Source organism: Alexandromys fortis, unplaced genomic scaffold, assembly GCF_014885135.2.
Source record: "Alexandromys fortis isolate MF-2015 unplaced genomic scaffold, M_Fortis_MF-2015_v1.1 scaffold_43, whole genome shotgun sequence".
Lineage (NCBI taxonomy): Eukaryota > Metazoa > Chordata > Mammalia > Rodentia > Cricetidae > Alexandromys > Alexandromys fortis.
In genome coordinates this window covers 2,968,755-2,987,767 of record NW_026067928.1, presented here as the reverse complement: position 1 = coordinate 2,987,767, position 19,013 = coordinate 2,968,755, and the positions used below count along the sequence as shown (strand labels likewise).

The 19,013-nt window shown below is 45.1% G+C and overlaps 1 protein-coding gene across 2 annotated transcripts; it reads right to left on the bottom strand.

The window, feature by feature from the left end:
* Positions 1-673: 673 nt before the first annotated feature.
* Klf5 (KLF transcription factor 5) lies at positions 674-17,038 on the bottom strand. 2 transcript variants are annotated; one of them, XM_050144615.1, is made up of 4 exons: positions 16,475-17,037; positions 13,429-14,305; positions 12,236-12,295; positions 674-2,482 (listed from the first exon to the last, which is right to left on the bottom strand). In XM_050144615.1, exons 1-4 carry the CDS (start codon positions 16,709-16,711, stop codon positions 2,304-2,306), a joined length of 1,353 nt encoding a protein of 450 aa, XP_050000572.1. In that variant the 5' UTR covers positions 16,712-17,037; the 3' UTR covers positions 674-2,303. The 2 variants fall into 2 exon arrangements, with proteins under 2 accessions (XP_050000572.1, XP_050000573.1); XM_050144616.1 differs by lacking the exon at positions 12,236-12,295 and having other exon boundaries at positions 16,475-17,038.
* Positions 17,039-19,013: the final 1,975 nt, after the last annotated feature.

Here is a 19,013-nt window from a genome sequence, read left to right as displayed (position 1 = left end):
CCTGACCCATAGCTTCAGTGCCTTCCTGGCCTCGGTAGTATTTTATAGGTGCTGCTTGTTGCCTCTCACAACACAGGAAATATATGTCCTAAGACAACAGGGGCAAGTTTTATTTTTATCAGGTCACGATCACTTATCACTGCTGGTGTAGAACTTGGTCCCCTGGCCCAGGTAGTGTCAACAGAGTTCTCCACTTGTAGACATACCCTGCCCTTCTTTCCATACAGGAGAAAGCCAGTCTTGCAAACTACATTTGAGTACACTGGGTTCCCTTCTTAAAGATGGAGTAACTAAGGGTAACTGAACTTCTGATCCTCCCGTCTCCAACAGAGTTGAGATGTGGTGTGCACCTTCGTTGCCTGGTGGACGCAAGGCTGTGGCTGGAACCCGGGGCTTTGGACACATCTGCTAGGCAATCCATTCCATCAAGCAAGATACACACACCCAGTCTAAACTTCAATTCCTAAATAACTCCTGCTACCTCCTCAAGGCCGTGTGATCCAAAGGGTTTTTCCTTTGCAGACACCTTACTATGTCCTTGAATTCAGCCCTGAGAGACTGGGATTACAGGCCAGTGCCCGCTGTGCAAATGGGTCTCCGGACTTTCTCTAAGTCTTTCCAGGATTATAATGCTCATTCTCTGCTATGGAAGGTAAAGAAGGCACCACAGAAATCTTTTAGGCACTTTTTATTTTCAAAAAAAAATTGTCGTTAATATATAAACATCTCATTCTCTCAAAAAATTCTACAACTATACAGCTGTTTGCTCCGATATTTGCATAGGAAATGACCACAATACAAAAATAAGGGACAAAGAAGCAAAACAGCAGCCGATTTACGCTTTTGATGTAGGTGTGTCCACGTATAAACATCTCGAAGCCTCTTACAAAACTATTTACACCGTTTGTCACTTATTTACACAGTGAAGCAACTTTTCTAACAAACAAAACTATAATTTATCAAGTTATGAAAATTGTTTTCTAAAAAAACTTACTATATTACCACAAAATAAATAATGATAAACAATATTTTAAAAACAAGAATTAAAATTTCAATTAAGACCGCTTTTGGCATTTTGCTTATGATTTCTGCCCTTTGGTTAACAGCATCAACGTCACATTCCTATGAGATTGCATATTGGTAAGCTTTCAACCTATCACTGATATTAAAGGCAGACACCGAGTCAGTATTAACAGATTAACTACACAGCACTGTAATTTCAATAAAAATTACTGTGTCTCACTGGATATTACATGCAAAAAGCCACATAAATTGTCATTTAACCAACAGTACTGCAGGAGCAAACATCCCAGTCAACATGAACTGCACCAGATTCAATGCTTTCACGAGTGCAAACAGAGCCTGAAGGTCAACAAGGACACGTGTGACAGCCACACCAGCCCTCACCCACTTCAATGATACTGTTTAATTATGGTAAGACCTTTAATATCTGTGTATTCTAACTATCTTTAAGCTCTTCAGTTTAAATCCATATAAAAAATCTTTCATATTTAAAATAAACAATCTTATTTCAATCAGAGAGCGTAATTTGCATTTTACTCATTCGAATGATTATTCCCTCCCCAAAGCAATGGATTTGGTAACTTTTTTGAGAGGTATCTTAACCACAAATTCTACCTTTACATGTATTCATAGTTATTTTCAAAAGAAGTGTGATATCCCCCCCCAAAACAATCCTTAAAAACTTGTAATAAACCTATAAAGCTGATTTGCGTATTTACAAAATTTTGAATAGCAAATATAGGCAACTCATATAAAAAAAAAACAAAAACAAAAACAAAACACATTTGTTCAATGGCTATTTGTGAATTGCCAGGTACACTGCGTACCTCCGCTATGGAAATAATCTAATCTCGAAGAAAAAAAAAAAAAAACAAGTCCATGTCAAGTAAAATCTTGACAATCTGTCGGATGCCTGTCAACTGGTTTGTTTATACTAAACAATGTCACCAATGATAGCGTGTGCAGTCGGCATAGAAACAGCATACGCACCCCGTGCGCCCCCACCGGTTCCCCATGCTGAGATGTGGCAGCCTGTCTGGAGATGAAGTTTGCTGGACTAAAGCCAGCAGTGAGCGTGACAGCAAGCTTCCAGGTTCTCAAAATAACCAAACACTTTGGTATGAATACAATGTATTCCCTGTGGCCTCAAATATACAAAATATACATTTCCAGTTCTTTTGTTTTTTTCTTTTCTTTTCCTCTTTTTATATATGAAGTTAGGTCTGCGGTTTAAAGGGTGGCAGAGCGGACTGCGAGGCGTCGGGCGGTCAGCGCCGCGCTCAGTTCTGGTGTCGCTTCATGTGCAGCGCCAGGTGGTCGGAGCGGGAGAAGCTGCGGTTGCACACGCCGCACTGGAACGGCTTGGCACCCGTGTGTTTCCTGTAGTGGCGGGTCAGCTCGTCCGACCGCGCAAACCTCCAGTCGCAGCCCTCCCAGGTGCACTTGTAGGGCTTCTCCCCTGCAAGGAAGAGACAAGGCAAGGTGAGGGGCTGCCATAAGACCGAGTGCAAAGCCTGCGCTCTGAACGCCCCTGAGAACTGAAGGGCGCTGCCCCTCAGAGCATCCTCAAGTCCTTCCATGGAGGATGCCACCTGTAACCCTCAAGATAAGGACAACCTATGTCTTTCAAAAGCTGGAGAATCAACTGGGCGTGGGCTACCTCGCCTTTTACAGCTCTCAGTGCCAGCCTGGTCTACATAGTAAGTGGGGGATAACCTGGAGCTCCTGAAGCTCCCGCCTCCACCTCCCTGGAGTGCCTGGACTACAGAGGTGTGCTAACACACTGATCTCCTCAGTCTGCTGTCTTCATGTCCACACCTTGGCATATGCTTTGTGCAGGATGAAGCAAAACAAGCCAGAAAAGCGTTTGGTATTTAATAAATTCTTTAAGCAAATCACAATCTGGTACTGATAAATTTGCACTGGTAAGTAGTCAGACCTTTTCTTCTGTGTGTGTGTGGGGGGGGGGTGGTTTCCCTATGCAGCCCGGGCTGTCCTGGAACTCACTGGCCTCAAACTCAGAAATCTCCCTGCCTCTGCCTCCCTAGTGCTGGGACACGTGTTTATTGAACTTGTGCCTGAAGTGTTGTTCCACTCAGGTTATCAAATGTGTTCTGCAAAGTGGCACACACCTTTAATCCCAGCACTTGGGAGGCAGAGGCAAATAAATTCCAGGCCAGCCTGGTCTACACAGTGAGTTCTGGGACAGCCCAGGCTATATATAAAAAGATCCTGTCTCAACCTTCACCCCAAATTTATCCCAGGAACAATTTGGCAATTATTCAGGTCACAAAAACTTGTGGAATACAACAATTAAGACAAAACGGCCAGGCCTTGGGGATCTCAGTTGATACCTAAAAACCTGGCCCAATTTCAGTTCTTTTTTCCCAGTCCTTTGCATACAGCTTGTATAATTCCTCAGGTTTCCCCCAAATTTACCAGCCACTTAACTTCCAAAATTACTTCATATTTATAATACAATTTTAATTTGCTATTTTAGAATTAATCCCACTTAAGATAAAGTATCTTCCTATGCAAACCCCCAAATTCCAAGCCTTTGAACACTAAACCTGGTCAAGACGGACTGCATTTATTTATTATTTGTTTCTCTGGCATTTTCATGGATAATCTCCCCCAGCTTCTTCTATAAGGGTTTTCGTCTAGCAGACCTGAGGCAGAAAAATTGCTAATAAAGACCAGCTTGGGCTGAAAGGGAAGAGACTTGGCGTAGTTCTGCCAGCAACTCCACAGCCCTTGTCTAACTTAGTGGTATCATTCTCCAGAAGCTGCTCAGTTCAATGTTAATGTCCACACTCTGCAGCTTCCACAGCACGTGGCCAGGGTACCCTTCACTGTCCCGATGCTATTCTGACCCTAAAGTCTCCAGGGACAAAGAAGCAAGGCCAGAATGGATGGCATGAAACTGGGCCAAAGGCATCGCAGCACCTTTACTTAGAGGACATTCACCTTAACCTACTCTCGGCTCCCCTATCTGCCTCTGATGGAAGACACACTTACGACTCACTCTCTTTTTGGTTTCCAGCATTCTGGTTTTTAAAATGCCCATCTCAGCCAGGCCTGGTGGTAAATTCCTGTAACCCCAGTACTGGGGAGGCTGAGGCAGGGGGATTACGAGTTTGAAACTAGTCTAAACTACATACATGCTCTTTGAAAACTGTCAAGTCAAACACACATCTCTATTCTAGATTTCTCCTCCAGCACAGGTGCATGCACACACACACACACACACACACACACACACACACACACACGCACGCATGCACGCGCGCACGCATCTTTGGGATGGGTGAATTTGAAACTGTGCTTTGCTCCCTCATAGTAAACTCAGCCTAGAAAGTTACGCTAACACTCGGGCTTTTAAGCAACAGAAGTCATTTCTCTTCCCTTTACAGTCTCACAATGCTGGATTCACAGAGAGAACTCAACACTCATGGTAACTCTAACTATCGGGCTCAGAGATGCGAATCAAACAGAAGACAGAATTTCACACAGAAATGTCGAGTGAAAATAAATTAGAGTAACAAGCATGACTTTCCTGTTATTCGGTGGGGGAGAGATCTAATTCTGATGTTTAAATCAAGGCAAAAAAAAAAACTTCCTCAGGAGTCCCAGTTTCAGAAGGATCATTGAAGCCTTTTGAATTTAATAATTACACACAGAGAACTAAGTTTTCAGAGTTTACTTGAGAAGCAGGGGACACTGGACTCTTTTTGTTCACTGTTTTTACTGGCTGCAAAGCAATAAACTGCACCAATATTTTGTAAAGTTGACTTTACTGATTGGTTGACACACAGTAGCCATTAAAGTTCCTAAAACATTTGGGGTTTTGCTCTCAATTTATGGGCATCTATAGCCTATTCAGCCAAGAATACTACCAGTGTCTGGAAGGGCAGTTACCAGGGCCAAGGCTTACTATAAAAGCAAGGACAACTATCCCCCCCACTTGGGGCAGTTTCTATGGGATTTGTTCAAGTGTCAACACTGTTCAAGTAAAACATCGTAGAGGAAGCTGGTACCCCATTTCTGGCCTGGGAGCAGACTTGAGCCTTTTTTCCTCAGCCAGAAACACTACGGTCAGTACTTCTGGGAAAGCAAACTGACTTCCTCCAAGTTACATTTCAACAGGATAGAGCTTTCCAAAGTAATTGGATTTCTAAAGAATCTCTTTCCAATACCACCAATTTGAAATACTTAGTTAAGCTCTTTCAGCAGCGGCTGTATTTTTAAGCCCTCGGCTGCTAGCGTCAAACTGCAGAACAGCAAAGCGAAAACAGTGGCGAGGCTATGCGGTGTGGAAACCTTTCTGCTTCATCTCCCAGTGTGCACTTTCTTCCCTGCCTTAGAGCTAGAAGGGACGGCTGAAGAATCCCTAACTTCTGAAAAATATGTCCAAGCTAAACACACACAAGCCCCATGCTGATAAAGCTACCAGCATACTGTCTAAACCTTAGCAAAAACACCTACCCGGAAGAGACGAGGCTTCCTGGGGCCTCCACAAGTCTGCTCTAGAGCTAGGTATTTCTCTCCTTCAACTCTCACAGCCACTGTGGAAGTTAGAAGCTGAGCAATGGGCTTCACATGAAGAGCCCTGGCCTGCACTTTCTTTAATGTCCCACTTAAGTCTCCATTAGCAAACACTGTAACACCCTTTCAGTGATTCAAGTGAACACATATGTGTTCAAATTCACTCAGATTCTACAGTCTCTCATGAGAATGGGATAGCTAATGGACTCAGAGGCCCTTAAAGCCTAGGCTGTGTGAGGCGCAGGGTACTCTGTAGCGAGACAGAGCCTCATCTAGGAGACTCTGAAGGCTGTTCCATCTCCAGATGTAACCTTAATGAGGCTTCTTCCACTGGGCTCAAGAACACTTTTCAAAAACATCCTCTGCTGAACAGATTTTAAAGATGACCTCTCTCCAGGCAGTGCACGCCTTTAATCCCAGCACCCGAGGGGCAGGGGCCGGCGGATCTCTGTGGATTCAAGGCCAGCCTGGTCTACAATACTAGTTCCAGGGCAGCCAATACTAGGGAAACCAAAGACTTCTGAACCTACCATAGAATGGGAGGTTTCTCTGCTCTGTTGAACAGATTCAATAGTCGCACACCAGGGTCCTTTACTAGAAAGTTCTACATAGACTGTTGTGACAAAGGAAATAAGGTAGCTCTAAGGTTTATGACAGTAAATTTATCTGTTTCCTTGTCCATGTTGAAAAGTCATTCTAATCAACATAATAAAGATAAAAGCCCCCAAACTACCAGAACTGAAACCAATGTTAAGGGGACACCACCTGCACTATTGCCTAGTATGATAGATAATTAGGTCCCTCACAATAACTGCCCTCCCTACCACGGACTTGCGGGTATTCACTTCTGAAACAGACTCAAGACCAGATTTGCTTCTAATAAGAAAAGGGAAAAGAGAAACCATTGAAGGAATCATGGAAAATAGCATTTACATATCTGAGAAGTGATAGGGATTTGGGTTCATTGACTTTTTTTTTTTTTTTATTTACTACAGAAAACCCTGCCAGTACTTTTCCATGAAAAGATTTTGGTGCCCTCACCATATAAGCGGGCTTTAACTGGGACTAGGGATGCGTCTCAGCGGTACAGACTGTGCACAGGGTGGTGGGCTCAGTCCCCAGGATCTGGTTTTTAAAATGTACTTGAACTGTTTACCGCGGCCCTGGGCAGGGAGGCGAGAGTGTTAGTGGTGGGCTGTATGTTGTGCTCCTGGCTGCCCCTTTGTTCTGCACTCCTCCGCTACTGCCTCTCTGAAAACAATGTTTCAGCCAAGTCTGAGCAGTTATTTTCATAACGAAGATGAGGGCAGTAAGAAGGCTGGTGTGAGGTTCGGGACCACGGAGATCATCAACTATATTCAGATGACAACTCTTCTTCGAGATAAAAGATTAGAATCCCTTATCCTGTAGGTCAGCAGGATAGAGATTCTCTGTAAACAAATTTCCAGTTATAGAACTGGAACAGCCCCCATAGTTCTGCAAGGCCACAGTGCTGGTCACAAGCACCAAGGGGTCTTATTCGGGGACCAGAGGGCATCCATGTTGCTGGAGCAAAGCATGGAGCGTGATCTTGCTGTGGAGACTGAGGGACAGGCAGAGTGGATCATCCTACAATGGACGATTTCTCAGCCTCAACAAGTGCTCAGAGTTGACATGAAGCACCAGTTCTCAAAGCTCCTGACAGAAAGATGCCACTGGATTGGTTCTTTGTTAAGGTCCCAAACTAACTTCAAACAAAAACGCCTAAAATGTCAGTGAAAGGCTGTCGTCCTTTCGTGCACCAGCTCTTCAGCTGGCTCCCCTGCCCAGTAGCCCACCTGCTTCTTTATGAAGTAGTCGAAGGGAATTCATTCTTTGTAGACGTTTTTTAGGCAAAACAAACAAACAAACAAACAAACACTAGCCACTCTGTGCTTCTAAAGCAGTTCCTTGCCCTTAGACTAGTTAGGTATCCACGAATATGAAGCGCCCAGGCAGACGAGAGTCATTTCCCCTCAAGTAGGAGGTGACTTTTGTTTCTAATCTTTCACCAGAAAAGATGTGGGCCATCAGGTAGAACTAAAAATACTCGGCAAAGGAAAATTCCTGGGTAATTAAAATATATATTTTTAAATACTGTTCTCTGCGTTCCTCCAGCCCTCCCGCGGCTGACTGCCTCTCTCTCAATTTCAACAACTGTAGTTCATCTACGTAGGAACTCTCCTCCCACTAGTTTAAAAGCTAAAGGGTAAAATGAGATTAATTCTTTGGATTCTTCAGAAAACCAGTGAAAAAATATCTGATGAATTAAATTATACTTCTTAACCTTTGATAAGCTTTATCATCCTGAAACAATGTTTGATCAATTTCCTATGTAAATGTTTTTCAGATGAAAGAACTCGTCCCCGAAGGGAAGTTTAGTCTTCTCAGTGAGTCATTAAAGAGAAATTGTTTCTAAGCTTTCATGCTCATAAGTACCTTTCCTGGGGTCTAAACCAACAATTCTGTAAGCCACTACTCAAAAAAAAAAAGGGCTGTAAAGTCAATGTAAAAAATAAATTTCAAAGCTCCAAGTGAACCAGAACACTGAAATACTAATGCCTATCGCCAAATGCTGAACTGTGAAGCTTTCCAATGTGCTGTTTTTAAATACATGAAAATCACTAGATACTATATGTACAAAATATTTCCCTCATGCAAATGTATCCCGACACAACAGGTTAGGAATCCAACTAATGTCCATCTTGTCCAGATCCAACCCGTATGACCTCCAGCATCCACCATGGCCTGAAAGGAATCCTTGCTGGTTCTTGTTTACTGCCTTTCACCCCTTTCCAGAGTAGTCTAGAGTTCTTCAGTGGAGGAAAAAAAAAATGCCTGTACTAAAAACATCTCAGATGCCAACAGTATCGAGACTGTGTCTGATAGAGCCTGTGGAAATTAAGTTCCCAGCAAAGATGGGGGACTCTCAGTCCCCACGTCAAACTTAGAAACTAAAGCAGAAGCCAAAATTGTGTACTTTTAAAAGCACACGTGGAAGCCTGGTCTACACAGTGAGTTTCAGGACAGCTGGAGGAGATACAGAGAACCCCTGTATGTGGTGGTGGTGGTGGGGACACATGGAAACATCTTACAAATCAATGTCACTGGATAATCTGGTTTCCACAGCAGGTTAAGGGACAAGGTGGGGACTTGCCCTGTCACACTGAGGGACAGGTTACAGCCCATCCTCATCAGATCTTGAATACAGTACTCAAGAGTCCCCTGTGCTCTTGCTCTTGTTGCCACGTTGGTTGTGGGAATTTCTAACTGCCCCTTTTCTTTTCCAACCCCTGGCTGGGTGCTGCTCCCAGGTGGTTAATACAACTGCTAATTCTCTATATGCCCTGCTGCAGAAAGCCAAGGCTGAACAGTGGAATTCTACTGTCCTCCTAATGGAATTCTGGGACGGAGTCTGGGGTGTAGCTCATTGCTAAGAGCCTAGAACGCAGAAAGTTGTCTTCTAAAACCAGTACTGTGCATATGAACACAGGAACGATAAGCCGTTTACAGAAGACAGTTTCTCTATCTTGGTGGCTTACGAGCATAGAATTAGGCCAGGCGTTCTTTGAAAGGTGGTCAGGCGAAGACAATGGCACCGTGTCTCTCCCTTGTAAACATCACAAGGCCTAAGAACTTCAATGAAATGTTCTTTTAAATGCTATTCAAAATACAAATATTTTGATTTGGGAATAGACCGCTTACTAACCCTGTTGCCTAGAAGCAGCCCTAACTATTTCTAAACAGAAGCATACGTATCACAGATGCCATTCACAAGCACCCACTCACCCACATAAAGGATGCCTATGAGCCCACAAGCGTGCCGTCCTACGTACAGATAAACACAGATAGTTACGTCTCGGATCTCGTCTGAACATACACAGTAGAGCTTTTTTAAGTTCTTTTAAGCGAGTTTCTCTCTAAAGACATCCAAGACCTCCGAACTTAGAAACCTTGACTTCTATGATACTTGGGACACCAAACGCAGACTGGCATTTTACTGTTGTCCTGGTTTAGAAATAGCTGTGCTGCGTGCGTGTCTGGGTATTTGGTTAGATTCCCTCTGTAACCCAGGTTACAGAGTCACTACCTGGAACCCCAGAAATAAGTCATTAAACAGAGCATTGGGGAAAAGTTGTTTAATTGCTTAAATCAGTCGAGACATATGGTAACCTGACATTTGAAAGCAACTCCAATTACTTTCCGCAGAAATGCCGGGTGCTTCCTTCTGCCAGCAACCATTAGAGAAGCATCTTTTGTCAAATACGCAACATTGCCATGTAGTTTTTGAAGTCCCCTAACAAGTTTTCCAAGTGGGAGGAAATGGGACAGAAAGAAAAGCAAGACAAGGCACTAAATCGGAGATTCTATTCAGAAAAAAAAAAAAAAAGCAAATACTGTTTCCTCCGCCTGGACATTGGAAGGAAAAGGAACACAGCACACCAGTATCTGCTGGCTGCCTGTGCTCTCAATGGGCAGGAGCAGAGGAAGGGAGGAGACAACAGCAGCCAGCGAACAGGTAATTTTAAGAGGCATTGTCTAGAAACGAGAAATGAGGAGAAAGCCTCAATGCTCTATGATTACCTAAGAACGGGTTTAGCCAGATGAGCGAGTCTGTTACAAACCCTCCCCAAGGCATTTGAAAGACTATCAAACAAAACTTTATTAAACGACATTACGTGGTCTTACTTATTAGACGTTTAAGGCCACGATATTTATCAAGTGAAAAAGTCCCCTGCATGGGACCCTAACTAGGCCTAGATCCTCTGTCTCGGTTTGCTTTTTTTATTAGTACAGGCATTGTTCAGACTACCCACTATTAAATTTCTTTGCCAGCAGGTCAAGTTCCAGGATACCAAGTACAAGCATTCAGAGCAGTAAACCCCGACAGGGGTGGAAGGCTATTTAGATATGGCCTGACGACACCCCGCCAATAAGCAGTTGATTACTTCGTTATGTGCAACTGCACACTTCTTTTATTACGGGACTTTAACCTCGAAAATACATTCCCTCCTCCTTATCTCTCGTTTCAAGGACTTCTGAAGAGGGACCAAGAGGAGAAAAGAGAGAGAGAGAGAGAGAGAGAGAGAGAGAGAGAGAGAGAGAGAGAGAGAGAGAGGCAGAACAATAGCTCAAATGTTTCTAAGCTAGTTCTATTTCCCCTTGACCAAAAGCTCAGTGTTTCCCTAACACAACAGCAGTCTGGAAACCAGATATTTTAGGGTTTTTTTTTTTTTTTGGTGTTTTTTTTTTCTTTCTTTCTTTTCTTTTTCGATTTCTACGTGGAATCTTCTGGCATGTATCAACTGTATTTTGGAAATTTAAGATTAGACTTTCTTATCATGTGCTGGATTATTCTGTTTGCGATTACCTGCAAACAAAATAACCTCAGGCCAAAACAATCCATTCCTCTCACAGATAAAGCCAGGAGCCACCTCTTCTCGGAAAGGCCTGGTATCTAGCACATTGTCGACAGTACCGTTTGGGTTTCAAGAAGTGTTTAGCATTCAGATATCGAGCACACAAACGCCTGCAGCCGCCCCCTCTCAGGGCTCCTGTTCGGCACTGACCTTTGTTTCATGGCTTTTACTTTTTAATGCAGCAGTTACAGATAACTACTTCATTTATCAAAACTCAATTTCCATAGTAACATCTAGCCTAGGGAGACTCAAGTCCTCACACTAATCCAACAGCCCATTCAAAGGAACTGTTGAATACTTTGGTTTCCATAGCAATGATGGGCTAATACATTTTGCTAGGTCACTGCTTTTATTAGCACACTTATTCTTTGAACTTCAGGTAAGGAGGCTGTCTTTGAGGGAAAACTGCAGCCACTTTTATCTGGTTTCTTCCTTTAGGGCTTTTTTTTTTTTAAAGAAAATTACTATAGTAACATTATCCAGACACTTGAAAATATTATGGGTATGTGGAACCCTTTAATAAAGTACGCTACCAAATTTCATGTTAAACGTGTTTTTTGATATGAGGCTTCAAAATTAATAGCTCCCACAAAGGGCTGCTGTGAATTTAACGAAACAAATCATTATAAAATTAGAGAGTGAACTCAAAAGCATGCTTCATCTGAGATGACACGGAAGACTGACGACTTAGGACGAGGACTCTCAACCCAGCCAGGGCTGAGGTTGGCTGGAGTCATGTCTCAACTATCGCCCTTCACTCTGACCACCCCACTTTAATACCCTGCAGATTTCAGGCCTGTGTTTCAGACACAGCAAATACGCCAAACACAAATATTTGAAGCCACCGGTGTTAAGCACTACTGCTTAACATGCTAAGCGGAAAAGTTTTTCAGCTTAAAAGGGCTTTATTAAAGCAAGATGATTTACCAAGAATTTTTCCTTCTTTCAAGACAGAAATAAGCATTGCCATTAAAGTTTTAAAATCCATTAGTAAACACTGCTGTTTACGTTCTGGGGGGGGGGCTCATTAATTCTCCTGGAGGTGACAGGGCAAGGTCTCACTGAGGGAACCCTCAGCTTGCCAGGCTTTCTTGGGGAACTGAATTTTAAGCCAAGCCCTCGGCGAAAGTCCACAGAAAGAAGAGATCAAACACGTGTTGGCTTTTAAAAGGGTGAATGCCACTTAGGCTATTTACACAACTCGAGGAATTAGCAAGAAAATTACCTACCCGTGTGAGTCCTCAGGTGAGCTTTCAAATGGGACGACTTTGTATAAACTTTAGTGCAACCTAAAATAAAGGAACAGAGGAGAGCAGCTCGTCAATTCCAGGGCCTTGGGAAACCTTTACATCTGATGAGTCCGTGTTGAAATCTTGCTTTAAAGACAATATTGGAAGCTTTGGTAAAGCAATTTCAAGGCATCCTCCCCCATGATCTTATTAGAAGGTAGAGGGAGGTGATCCGACCTATGTATCGCTCTGCGAGCACTGAACATGGGCAATCCAGCCAAGGAACAAATGGAAAATGTGTGCTTTTTGACTCTAACACAAGCTTCAGTGACTCGAGTTGTCCCAGTATATATATATCTTTAACTTAGTGGATGAGGCGCTGGCCGTGTAAGTCCTTACCCAAGATGACTATAACTTTCCACACTCCCACTTTGTTTTTTTGTTCATTTAGCATGTCACGCCACATCACGCACCGTAGCCAGTAAATTGTGTCCTATATTAATCATAAACCCGCTTACGCCAGCAACTTGGGAGATATATTTATTACCGTCAAATTATATTTTGGGTCACGTATCTCATTCGAGAATGTGTACACACTAACGGAACTCTCCCTTCAATCTGTCCTGCAAGCAGCCTTGTACTTGCTAAGAGGGACCCACACCCTGAACTTCAACGTTACCACGCTATGGCCTCTCACCCTCCTCAATCTCCAGGAGACTTTTTGGAATTGAATGACACAATTTCTTAAGACCAAATGAAACCCAAGTTTTATTTACTACTAAAGAGAAAGAAATCCAAGTTAACTTATTCCCTAGAATGCTCTAATCATTAAAAAAAAATTGTGGAAATTGTTATTTAAGAGCCAGGATCTTGCTATGTAGCCCAGGCTAGTCCGAATGTGCAATCTTCCTGCCTCAGCCTCACTGCTGAGATTAAAGGCATGAGCCATCTCTGACTACATAAGACATAAATACATAAGACAAGCAACAGACCTAAGTAGCCACCAGCATAAAATGCAGGACTAGATTATAAGAGAAACTAGGTGATTTATTTTTAACTGTCAAATACACGTTACTATATATTTTCACGCCTAAGGTTCAAAACGGTGCGAACACGCGTGCATGCATGCGAAAGCCACTTGTGCACACCCAACACAAAACACGGGCCACGCTGCAAGCACACAGACCACATACCGGGGTAATCACAGTAGTGGATGCGTCTTTTCTCCAGATCGGGGTTACTCCTCCTGTTGTATCTGACGGGTTGGATACTCGGTGAGTTGACTGGCAGAGTGGCGGGTAAATTCGGATTGTGAATTGCCAGTTTAGAAGCAATTGTAGCAGCATAGGACGGAGGAGGAGTTAAATTCTGGAGCATCTCGGCTTGTCTATCGGGACTCCCAGGCTCTGAGCTCGGTGGGGACGGGGGAAAGTAAGTGGCCTGCTGTGGAAGAAACTGACTTGGCATGGTGTACGTGCAAGGGGGCATGCCCTGGAACTGTTTCATCGTAGTCTGCGGGACAGCAGAAGTGTGTGTGTTGAGGCCTGCCATGGCGGCTGACATAGAAACATTCAGGGTGTCCATTACTGCCGTCTGGTTTGTAGAACTGGGCATGTCTAGATCCGGTGTATTCAATAGCTGGTACAGGTGGCCCTGCTGGGAAGGGACAGAGAGATGAAGATCTGGGGTAGAAAGTTCTTGTTTGATGAAGATGTTGTTCACCTCTGGAGCTGTGGTTTGGTGGGAACTGAATATACTGGTGAACTCGGGGAGGGCCTGGGTCGGGGCTGGAGGAGGGGGGGCCGTCGTCTCGCTCTGGTGGCTGAAAATGGTAACAGGTTCGGTCTTGATCTGTGTCACACACGGTCTCTGGGATTTGTAGAGGCCAGTTCTCAGGTGAGTGATGTCGGGGAGGAAGACGTTCATGTTGATACTGTAAGGTAAGCCCTCGCTGTCAGTGAAGAACTGGTCTACCACGGAAGCGCTGTCTCGTCGGTACTTCTTATGCTCTGGGATTATTGGAACTGGGGGGAGCTGAGGTGTCAGGTACTTCTCCATCTCACATCTTGTCTACAAGAGAAGAGGTACAAGTACACAGTGAGTCCACCGATTCACCCAGGGAGCACAAATAAACAGCACTTACTAAAAACTCCCAACACCAAACCAGGGGCCAACTCCTAAGGGTTGCTTATAAACAGAAGGGTGTATTTTGTCAATTGTGTAATTATTGGTTAACCAAAAGACTGTCTGAGATGTCTTTAGTAAAATCACTCCCCCAAATCATCCCCAGACAAAGTGAAAGAGTGGCGGGGAGGGGGGAAGGGGGGCCAAGACAAACCGTATTCCCTTCTGATGCAATCCAAGTCTCACCTCAGCTCAAGAAGGCTAAATCTGCAGTCAGTGAGAGTTCAGTACCAGAGTATTGTCAAGCTGCCTCAATTCTGTTCATGTCCGTTACATTTAACATGCTTTATTTGAAAACTAAGACCTTTGCAAATCTTAAAAATAGTATTTCAAAGGGCTTTTACGTGGGCAGAGTTAGGTATCTCAAGTCTGTCTAACATAAAATGTTCTCTGGCCATTTCAGTACCTTTTTTGATTAATAAAAATTTCAACGTTTGGAGCAAACCCTCGTCTGCACTAAAAACCAAACAATTACAGCTTCAACACTGGATGTAAATGTTGGTTCTAACCAGTAGATTCGGTAATTGGTTAATGTAATAATGAAATGTTCCTATTCATATCCCTATCTAAAACAGATCTTTAATTATCAAGGAGAAAATCACTCCCTTGGTAGACTGGTGCTAAGACGCCCGTGGGTGGGGAGGCTGCTGGATTGCCAACACAGTCATCAGCAAAACATTTATCATGTCCTCTCCGTGGGCCAATGCAACATTCCCCCTTCCTCTGTAAAAAGCGCAGTCATCCCGTACCCTCTTGCTATCTACTAAGAGACAACTGCCAGAGCGAAAGAGCCAAATATCCCCCCTGGCCCTGATTGTTTAAGAATGTTCCAGACCCACCGCCTGGTCTTTTCCCAGCTCCCTTCTTCCCTCCCAACAGACCGAAAGCTTAATTTCTCCCAATTTCTCTTGACATTGAAAACCAAGTTAGAAAAAAAAAATAACAAAGCCCAACTAAATGAAATAGTTCACCGAACAATAAACCACTGCACCCCAATCGGCGAACAAGAGTGGTATTTCTGCTTCTAAATTCCAAAAGAATTTCATCTCGGACCTCAGATTATTAGGATCTGGCTGTTGACTAGGACGGACGGGATTTCCCGGATATGCACGACTTAAAAATAAAGATTCATGCTCAAGCCATGTGAGTCACATCTGACAAATGCCACTGTCCTCTCAACGCACGACGACACTGGCAGACCCCGCGAAATAGGCGCTGGGTGCAAATACACAATACAGCAAGAGGCTATTAAACCAAGCGTCTTGAAATAAACCGAACTAAAACCCTTTCGTGCACTGCGCTCCCGCGGCGGTTAGTGGTTTCTGATTTTAGCTCTTCCAGCTGTTTGCATGTGGGTCTGTTTCCAATTTTTTTTTTTCCTTGGGACTAGCTGAAAGTCCCGGGAAGTTTTTTCTGGGCTATATGACTCCCGTGCGTGGGCGAAAGAAACAGGCGCTTGCTCTAATTCGGCTGCTGGGCAAGTGCAAAAGCCAACTGCCAGCTTTCAACGCGACTCCGGGAGGAAATTTACGCGCACACTAAAACAACACCCCTGGCCTTTTGGGGCGCGTGTCTCTTTTTAAGGAAAAAAAAACACTGTTCTCATACAACCTTAGATCCTGACTCTAGTTTCCCAAACGGGGCCCTACAATCCATTCTAAGGTGAACCACGGGGGTATGAAACCCCAGTACTCCTATCTGCATTTCGACTTCATCCCAGAGGACATAGGCAGGTGGACTTCCTAGGCCAGGGCCATCGGAAGAGAGCGTCAAGGTGAAACAATTCAAGTCAAACTGAGTGTGGACACAAGCTTCCATTCCCACGCAAGAAAAACAGACAAGGTGCGCGCGAGCACCTCTGGGCCGATCGAGTGGGCCCCCGCCCCGCTCCCCCATCCACTCCGCGGCGCCCCGTCTGGGAGCGCAGGGCGGGGCTGCCCACCCGGGCACCGGCTCCCGCGCGCCCCAGCCTGGGGCGGCCCCTGTCGCCCGCGCCTCGCAGTGGCGGGACACGCCCGAGCCCGGGGAGGGAGGCCGGCCGGCCGCTCTGCTTACCTGGACCAGCTCCTCCGAGGGCAGCCGTGGGCCGGCGGCTGGCGGCGGCGCGGGCTGCGCAGGCGGGTGGTGGTGCGCGTGTTTCAGATCGTCTCCGGGGAAGAGCGCCGCGTCGCGGGCCGGGTTCGCAGCGCCCAGCACCGGCTTGAGCTGCGCGAACACCGGCTCGTCCTGCGTGGCCGGCGGCTGGGGCACGGGTCCCAGGCGGGCGCTCATGGTCAGCACCCGCGTAGCCATGGGCGGTCAAGGGGGGTGGTTGCAGGCGCGGGGCACGGGGCGATCGCGATTCCCACCTCGCCCGGGCTGGCTCGGGACGACGGACTCGGCGCGGGGGCCGCTGCGGGGGGGACCCTTGGGCCGGAGGCCAGCGGCTCACGAAGGCGGGCACGTAGATCGGGACTCCTGGGCTCGGCCACGCGTCACCGCCGAGGTCCTCCGGCCGCCACTTTCTCCCGCCCCGCCCCAGAGCTCTCTCGCTCGGCCGGAACCCGCTCCCGCCACCTCCGAGCTGCACCAGAAAGCTGCGAGCGCGCGTACCTGCCCCGCGACTACTGACACTTGACGCCCGCCTCTATTTCACCCAACTCCGGGGAGGCAGGACCAGCTCCCGCGACTGGCAGCGCCGTGGCCAATAGTAAGGCCCCAGAGCCAGCAGCTAGCCAATGGGAACGAAGTCCCACGAGGTCCCGCCTCCGACGGGCCGACCGCACCCCTCGCGGGCCACGAGCTTCGCGCGCAGGGCTGCGGCGCAGTTTGTACACAACTTCTCTGACAGATTGGGCCGGCGGAGAGCAGGGCGGAGGGAAAGAGAGGAGCGGGCGGAATCTAGGAAGAGGGGAAATCAGGGTGGAGACGTGGAGGGAGATCTCTCCGAACTGTTCTCTGCCAGGATTAGGGAAAAAAAAAAAAATAAAGTATTGCACGTCTTAGGTGTTGTGCAAGGACCTGAAACTCGAAAGCTGAAGACCGAAGGCAGTTAGGTGGGGGAGCTGAGGTTTCCAGTCCTGTCCGATGAATGAGTCTTTTTAAGTATACAAACTGAAGTTCAGAGGAAAACAAGAGGCACACCGGTAACAAACGTAAAACAGGTCTCATTTCTGTGTTTTCAGCAGTGGGTCTATCTATCCTTTAGCAGATCCCTTATGCCCTGAATAAAAGCTGTAATGTCAAGCATTTTCTCAAATCCTTGCATACCAACCTTGGCGTATTTCCCCCTACGGTATTTAAGCAGCTACAAGTTTCCACAGACCTTTCTACCTTTCGTCGCCGTACGTGCCGAAGAGGTGGGTTTGGCCTTATGAATTATGAAGTTTTTAATATTTAAACCATGTTGATTCTAGCCGGAGCATGGAATCTAATTTGAGAACTAACAGCCAGCTCAACTGGGTATTTAAATAGACATTACATCTTTGGCTTATTTTTGCTAGCACTGTAGTCTCCAGAGGGGGAAAGCGGAGTTTAATATTTTCAGATAAGTATAGCCCATCTGCCTAATACAGTGGCACCTTTTCCTACGAAACGGGAACCAAAGAAGCCACAAACATTCACAGATAGTCAAGGGCTCTGAAAACTGGAAACCCAAACCTGTAGGAACATAACAGCTAAATACATTACTACCCACTGGTTGGGTTGTTTTTAATGGAGGGTAAGTGTTTGTTTTTTAAATTTTTTAAATTTTTCCCAGCAATCACCAAAGGAAACTACTTCCCTTAATCCTTAATGGTTTTGTACAGGACTTTATGTGACTGATTACGAAGCCGGAACGATAAACTTTGAGAAAAATGTCTGTAATATGACTACATATATACATACATCGACAGCATATTATAGCAGCACGCCCATGGAGAGCTCACTGGCCTCTTCACTGGGCAGCACCGCTTCAAAGGCTCTTAGGGAAGAAATGCACCTCAAAGAGTGTATCAGGGGTGTGCACCCCCTTTCCAAATCCAGGTAGGTGAATATGCACAGAAAGTATCACACGCTTGCTTTTTTTTTTTTCAGCAAAGATAAAATCATCCTGTGAACTCGATTTCTTTTCTCCCTTTTCCTTCCTGTGAGTAATGATTCATTTTTATAGTTGTGGTTGTCGCGTTCAGAGGACGGGTGATGTCTGCTTTCGTGACACCAGAGTGCTTTTTAATAAGTGTCTTTGCACCTGTGTCTCTAAGTGACCAATCTCATGTGGTCAGCCTTCATCTTCAAAAATCCGGCCCCATTTTCTCTCTTATTAAACCCAATCATGCGATCAAATAGCTCAGAGGCAGGTCAGAGAATTGGTGTTGGATTTAACTTTTTAAAAGAACAGTTGATTTTTTTGGGAAGAGTTTTAGTTACTTAATGTTCATAATACAATCAAACCACCAAGTATGGTTTTGATAACACTTAATAGATTGTTTTTTCTCCATTTCCCTTTAAGTTTAATCCAATTTAAAGTCAATATATCTTCGAATTTATGTGTATTTTAATTTGCTTTTAAACCTATCTAAACCTTTCCTCTTTTTTTTTTTTTTTTGTCATTAGAGCTTCTGTGGGCTATGCC